This window comes from Chaetura pelagica, unplaced genomic scaffold, assembly GCF_000747805.2.
Source record: "Chaetura pelagica isolate M959 unplaced genomic scaffold, ChaPel_1.0 scaffold67, whole genome shotgun sequence".
NCBI lineage: Eukaryota > Metazoa > Chordata > Aves > Apodiformes > Apodidae > Chaetura > Chaetura pelagica.
This window is the reverse complement of record NW_009954107.1, coordinates 5056655-5063630: the sequence shown is the minus strand read 5'-3', so window position 1 is coordinate 5063630 and position 6976 is coordinate 5056655. Positions and strand designations below refer to the sequence as shown.

The window sequence follows — 6976 nt, the reverse complement described above, 5'->3', positions numbered from 1 at the left end:
CTGTCCCCGGCCTGGGCGCGGCGGGTGCGGGAATAACCGCGTGTCTCTGTAGGACCGGGCTGGTTTTGCTTCTTGAGAAGTGCTGCTCTGTTTTTGCAGATGGGGAGCCAAGGAGCGTAAGGGCTGCAGTCGGGCAGAGTCCGCACGTCCCACACTGAGCAAAGGCCGAACCCCTTGAGTCCCAGCCCTGTGCAGGATCTGCAGAGCAAACCCTGCAGGACCCAGGTCAGGGACCTGGGAACAGGGGCTTCTGAGTGTAACTGTCACGATGCGAATATGCTGTGGGGCTGCTGCCTTAATCGGTATTCTCAGTTGCCATCTTCTTAAATATTTCTCTTTTAAAGAACGTGCCTCAGGGTACCAGTAACAGCATGTTAACATCTGGGTCCTGCATGAACGGTCTCTAATACGGCAAAAGAGCCGCTGCGTTATCCAAACGCATCTCTTAATAGATGTCTAGAAGGATGGCAGATGGAAAAGAGGAGGGAATAAACCAAAACATTTACAGCTTTCTACATGCTGCTGGGATTTCGTATTTTTTGGTCAGTCCAGATTGATGACTACAACTAGCTTTTGACTGGAACGTGGCAGTACCTTGCAAGGCCAGCAGGACAGGACTGGGAGGCTGGTTAGCCCAAAGATCTGATAGCCCCTGGTGTAACGATCTTATTATCACTGGCACATTTTATATGCATAGCCTTCAAAACAAATGTTAAAAGGTTTGTGACACAACTTGTTATTGGTGGAGAGGTCGTAATGTAGTATCTTGGTTATCACGTGTCTAGTCACAGAAAATAATCAGGGATGCCTTCAAGCTCTGTGGTGCCCTCAACAAAAGTAAGGGCTCGTAAAAGGCTTTGTCTTAATTGCAGCATATTCTTAAGGTAGGTTCTTGTTTGAGTTGACCTTTCTCCAAGAGAAGTTTCTCACTGCCCCTTCTTGGGGAAGACTGTGTCTGAAGAGCATGGCTTTTTCAGGAAACTGGTCTCAAGCTCTCAACATCTGTAAAGTGATTCTGTTGCTTGAGTAGTGAATCCATAACCCTGCCAGCTGGAAAGGATAGAGAAGATCCTGCAAGTAGGCATTGAGGCATTCTCTCTTTTTATTCATCTGTGTCTTGTTTCCAAACAAGCATTGTATTTCCACTAGCCTGAGCTTGTTTTTAACTGACATTCCACATTATCAAATGTTGTGATTCATTTTGGGTTGGTTTGGCAAATAGCTAACATTCCTCTCCTTGAAGGATGACCCATGTACTTGCTGCAGTGTTGGATTGCTCTGTAGTTCGGATGTGTCCCCAGTGTAATTGGGATTGCTGAAAGCTCACTGGACATGTCTCTGCTAAGCTGGCAGGGTTTGTTTGTGTGCTGGTAGCAAAACAGCAGTGCACATGGGGAAAGTTCTCTGGCTCAGTGGTGAGACAGAAGTCTACTGAGTAACAGGACAGCAAGGAAAGAACTTGAAACTCGGAGCTGGCAATGAGTTTCTGTCAATATACAGATTCTGTTTTTTGTCTAAGCAGAAAATAAGTGAAAGGGGCTAAATTTTACTTCTGCTGTTGTAAATCAGCAGGGAAAATGTTGCTGTCTCTGCTTGGGAGAAGGAACTGAGGAGGAGGAGTGATCATCTGAAGGGGCTACCAAACACTAATGGGCAGAGTGCTCTGGAGTATGCTGGGTTGCTTGCTATGTCTGTGGTTCAGACTTGGCCTTGGTATTGCTGTTGGGAGATACCCGAGCTGTTTTGAGAGGGAGGGTTACTTTTATTGGGTTTCACTAAGCAAGGGTGTTATACCACTACAGTCCCCCAGAAGAAAAGTTTACACATTCCAGAGAAATACAGCCTTCTCTAACTATACAGTTATATACTAGTTTTGTACCAGTTACATTGTCAAAACAAGGCTATCAGCATCTTCTCATGGTACATATTTGATCTCTGTGCAGGAGCTTCCAGAGGTCCTGTGTTGTATTCATAGAATGACTTTTACTTTTAAAAGCAAAAAGAAATACTGGATCACCTAGTTTGAGCTGGATATCACAGGCTGTTTAATTCCGTCCAGTTATTGTCTTGACCGTAATGTCTTGCATTTCAATAATGCATAATGTGCTTTTATAACTGCATTATGGGGTTGGAAGAATCTTTGCTTTTCTCAAAAAAACATGTGGTCTTTGCCTTGTAATCACTCAGTGGTATTGATGGTCTCAGGTTTTTTTCTATATGATTGTTGCAGACCTTGAATTTGCAGAGAAGCAAGATTTTAGTGCACAGCTGAGTAATTACTTTTAGGTGCCTTTTACCATATGCATGTGTCGTTTATGAACTTTAATGCATCATGTAATGCATCCAGTAGAACTGAGGAAAGTTGGAGCACTGCTAGGTGCAACAGCCTGGAAGTGCCCAGAAAATTAATTAAGATGTGCTTTTTCAGTGGTGTAAATTATAAAGAAAAATATGTGCAGATCATGCTGATGTAAGCATTGAAGAATACTTTTGCAATGTGCAGTTTAAACTTTCTCCTCTTTAGTGCAGTTGTCATTGGTAACATAAACTAGGTTAGAGGTTAATCCAGACAGCATTTCAATTGGAGAAGGAGGTGTTAGGGTTATTCCTGCTTGGTACCACTGGAGTCCCCAGGTTCCATACTTACTGATGTGGGCATTAAAAAGGAACGTACTCGCTGTCAGGCAGGCACATCCTGCAGCTACATTTCCAACTAAGGAATGATGAGAACATTACTGAAGAGCACTTTTGTTCCCACAGGTGGTTTACTCACTTTTATGTGGTTTCTGTGCTCTGGAATGGCTTTCTGCTGATCTGGCTTTTCCAAGCGGAGTTCCTCGGTTGGTCACTCCCATCATGGATTCAGCAAGTGCACTACGCTCTTGGCAGAGATTCTCAGAGTGAGGACACAGACAAGTATTCCAGCTATTATGCTGCAGCCATATAAATACTAGAAAGCTACACTACCACTCTCTGCTGAATTTGTGTTTTTCAAGTGCAGCTTCATTAGCTGCTTTTAAATTATACTTCAAGGGACTTTCCTGGAATACTATGTCCCTTCATGATTATTCAAGATAGAATCATTCTAATTTATGGATATGATGGCTTTTGGTAGACCTTTTCAAAGAAAGGGCCATGCACCTTCTAGAAGTAATCTTGCTGCAGTCAGCAGTGCCTCACCTGTACAAGTATTTTCCCTGGTGCTCAGTTAATTTAAAATGAGGATAAAATCTGGCTGTGAGATGGGGATAAAATAGTATTTTTGAAGCCCTGTTGGTGTTAAATTGTTCCTGTTTGTCTGAAAGTTGCTGTTTTTTACCTGCAAGCAGATAGTGAGCACTTCTCTGCACTCCTGGTTCTCCTGCTGCTTTGGTTGCATAGCTGTCGAAGACTTGCAGAATGCCTCTGGACCAGTGTGTTTTCCAGTGGTGTCATTCATATTGTGCAGTATTGCTTTGGACTTGGTTACTACCTTGCTGTTGGCTTAACTGTACTATGTCAAACGTCTACCAACATCAGGAGTGGTAAGTGCCTGTTTAGTTATTACCAAAGCATTTTTGCTCCCATTTGTTTCCCTTGTGGCAAATGGTATTGTGTGAGAAATGTTAACTGATAAGACATAAAAATGTTTCCCGGCACAGTTCAAAGTAACTACATTTCAGTATATCACAAAATCAACCAGCATTATGCATATGTGCAGACACTGACCCATGCTTTCATGTTAACAACCACTGTTGTTTCCTGAAAGACATCTCACATAGATACTTTTTGGGATCATAACCGATCAGGTGAGTCTGTAAGGCTGTCTTGGCCATCTCCTTAGTTTTTCACTGAGAACTCACTGCTGTTCTACCTGGTGTCTGTCAGTTGCTTCTTTCATTTGGTACTGTAATTTCTCCATTCAAACATCAGAAATGTGAATTACATTACTTGTTTCTGCCAACACATTCCATTGAGTCTCACAACTGAGCTGCTGTTTCCCTGCACAGAGGACTGTGAGCTGGCTGTAGCACGTTTCTCATGACTAAGATGGTCATTACCAAGCATGTAACCTTAGTGAAGTTTTTAACCACTTCCAACCACATAATCTCTAGTTTAATCCAGTGATTTTTAAAAATCAGGTCTCCTATGTGTAGATAAAGCCTTTTTCTTGCTGGACCTGTCTTCTGTTTTTCACATCTTGCAGATTCTTAGAGATTTGCTTGTACATTAGAAATCATCCTTAATACAGTTAACATTTTTTGAAGGCCTAAACAGTTCACACTGTTCGTGCATGTGTGTTTGTGTATAGGTGCATGTATGTGTGTTCACTCACTGTAAACAAGACAAACAACTGTGTACTTGTGTGTTGACCTGAGCCATGACAGCATCTTTAATTAGAATGATAAGAATTACAGTGTTGAATATTGAGGTCTTAGACTATCAATTATTTATCAGTTGTACATCATGTGGAACCTCAAACTAATAGATTAAAAACTAGGTATTGTTAGTATAGAGCAGTTAAGGGAAATGAACTACCAGCTGAGCACTTAAATGACGCAGGAAAAGCATCCTTCAGGGGATCAGAGGCTCACTGCTAGAATTTTGTAAGACAGTAATATTTAAAAAATGTACACAATATTTTGAGATGATGCTTGGAAAGGTATTTCCTGGCTCTATATTAATGAAACCTATTTCATTCAGGAAGAGAGCTTTCTATGCAGATCCGGTGGTATCACATTGTAGGAGTTGCGATGTACATTTGGGCCTCCCTTCACCAGCACAGATGTCTTGTGATTCTAGCTAATCTTAGAAAAAATAAATCAGGTAAGATATTTCATGTCTGCCAACCATTTCCTTAGATGTTTTTTTCTTGGTTGTTTCAATAGGCTCCTGTAGCTTCTAATACCTTAAAACAGGAGTATTTTTCAGTTCTTGTAGGGTGGTGCTTTCTATAAGACTTTAGTAGATCAAATGAGGCTATTTGGGAAAGAGATCGGATGGCTGAATACGGGGTGTATGTGTCTCAGTCTGTATATAATGTTTTAAATAACTTAAAATTAAGGTGTAGCTTCTAGTATCCTAAGGACAGACACATGCTAACACTTAGGACTTGTGCCACTCTTCAGGGACCTCACTTCTGTCTCCATGCAGGCTGAAAATATGTTTCCTTACTCTGTGTTTGTTCAAACAGCCAGAGGTGACATTTCATTAAGAAGTGCAACGCGGCTAGATCAGGTGGAGGTGGATGATGATGATAACTGTAATTAAGAGAAAAGTTTGTTTAATACATGTCCTCAACTAATTTATTTCTGGGTTTTTTTGCAGGAAAGGTCGTAAGTCTGAGCCACAGTGTGCCTTTTGGAGACTGGTTTGAGACAGTTTCTTGCCCTCATTATTTTGCAGAGCTCCTCATCTATGTATCTATGGCCGTCACACTTGGATTCCACAACGTGACGTGGTGGTGTGTAGTGCTGTGTGTTCTTTTTAACCAGGCACTGGCTGCTGTTTTGTGTCACGAGTTCTATCAGAAAAACTTCAGCTCCTACCCAAAGCATCGAAAAGCTTTTATACCTTATGTTTTTTAGGTTATTTATTCTAAAGCATCTTGATGCCAAACTGGGAAATGTTTTCTATAAGGGAGTAAGAGTTTTCTTGTTTATTAAAGCCAAGGTAAAATTGCACATTTTCTCTAATTCTAGCTTAAAAGTTCCTCTGTGTTACCAACTTAGGTGGGGAAGTGTAAGGTCTCTGCATGTCATACAAACTAAAAAAAAGGTTTACCGAAGACCTTAATTCTAACTGAAGATATGCTAATTGGCTCTTTTCTCTTTTATAATTGTATCTTATGCATAAAACTCTTGCTGTTGTGCAGCAAGGCAAAATACACACACATGAAAACTGTGTAGTGATAGGAGGGTGCAGGGTGTCATTTGGACTGTTGTATTTCATGCCTTCTCCAAGTATATTTTTTCCTAGTCTCTCTTCCTTGAATCACTTCAGAGGGAGACATATTATCTATTGTCTTTATATGCTTCTCTGTGGATAATTAAAACCAGTCAATGCTTTATAACTGCAAGTACAAAAACCGGTGGAGAAAGCAGCACTGGAGGAATGACTCATGCTCAGCAGTGGCAATAAACAGACTCGGTTTCTGCATTATCTCTTCTGCACCAAAGTCAGGATTTATTCATTGATGAAAACTCCTTGTTTGTCCCTCAACTGAGAAAGTCACAGAAGGTTCTCGGTCTAGAGAGACAGTAGAAGAGAATTTGCAAAAATAATAATGTTCTTGGTTATGGTTTTGTCATCCTTACAGGGGATTATTGGAATCTTTCCTGTGTTAGAGGGGGCAGTTAGGCAGGATGGCTGTAACCACAGCTACGGTGTTTTTTAAATAGCTTGTGAGAGCAGATGTAACGAACTGCAGAGGCAGAGAACACAGAAACTTGTACCTGACAAGCGTTACAAAGAAATTCTTTACTGGGGAGGTGATGTCATTCAGCACAAGGGGTTGTTTTGCAGTTAACGGTTGAATATTTTGGTCCTTCTCATGATACGGGAATGAATGACCAGTTTGTGTGTGGTATGTGGATGCTGGTGTTTCAGCATGTTTTCTACTTAACATGAATGTATTTTGTATATGAGAAGAATTTTTATAATCTTAACTAGATCTTACGAGTTACCTAATTAAAAGTTTATTACACCTTCTATTTCCATTTTGTCTAGTTTGTCAAAATCGAACTATGTATTTGCACAACACGGTCAGTTATTTTGCACCAACCATTGTGCGGGGTCTCACAACCCTCTCAGGATCAGGAGCTCCAGAGCTTCAGGGCACCGCGGGACGCACGGAGCCCGGCCCTGGGACTGCACCTTGCGCGGGCCCTCCCTGAGCTCTGCCGCCGCGCCCCGCCCGTTCGTGGCTGCTCTCGGCCTCTTCCCCGCCTGCTGGGTTCTCGGGGGGCAGAGCCCTGCGGCGCGCAGGCGGCCCGGG

The 6976-nt window shown here is 41.9% G+C and overlaps 2 protein-coding genes across 2 annotated transcripts in view; both read left to right on the top strand.

The window, feature by feature from the left end:
* Positions 1 to 5567, top strand: part of SRD5A3 (steroid 5 alpha-reductase 3) — a 6364-nt gene extending 797 nt beyond the window's left edge. Inside the window, exons 3-6 of the mRNA XM_010002526.1 lie at positions 2761 to 2916; positions 3334 to 3528; positions 4688 to 4806; positions 5308 to 5567. Coding sequence (XP_010000828.1) covers positions 2761 to 2916; positions 3334 to 3528; positions 4688 to 4806; positions 5308 to 5567 — 730 coding nt within the window. The remainder of the gene's footprint in view (positions 1 to 2760; positions 2917 to 3333; positions 3529 to 4687; positions 4807 to 5307) is intronic.
* Positions 5568 to 6725: 1158 nt separating this feature from the next.
* The window catches only part of TMEM165 (transmembrane protein 165), a 10348-nt gene continuing 10097 nt past the window's right edge, over positions 6726 to 6976 (top strand). Inside the window, exon 1 of the mRNA XM_010002525.1 lies at positions 6726 to 6743. Within this exon, the coding sequence (XP_010000827.1) occupies positions 6726 to 6743 (18 nt within the window). The remainder of the gene's footprint in view (positions 6744 to 6976) is intronic.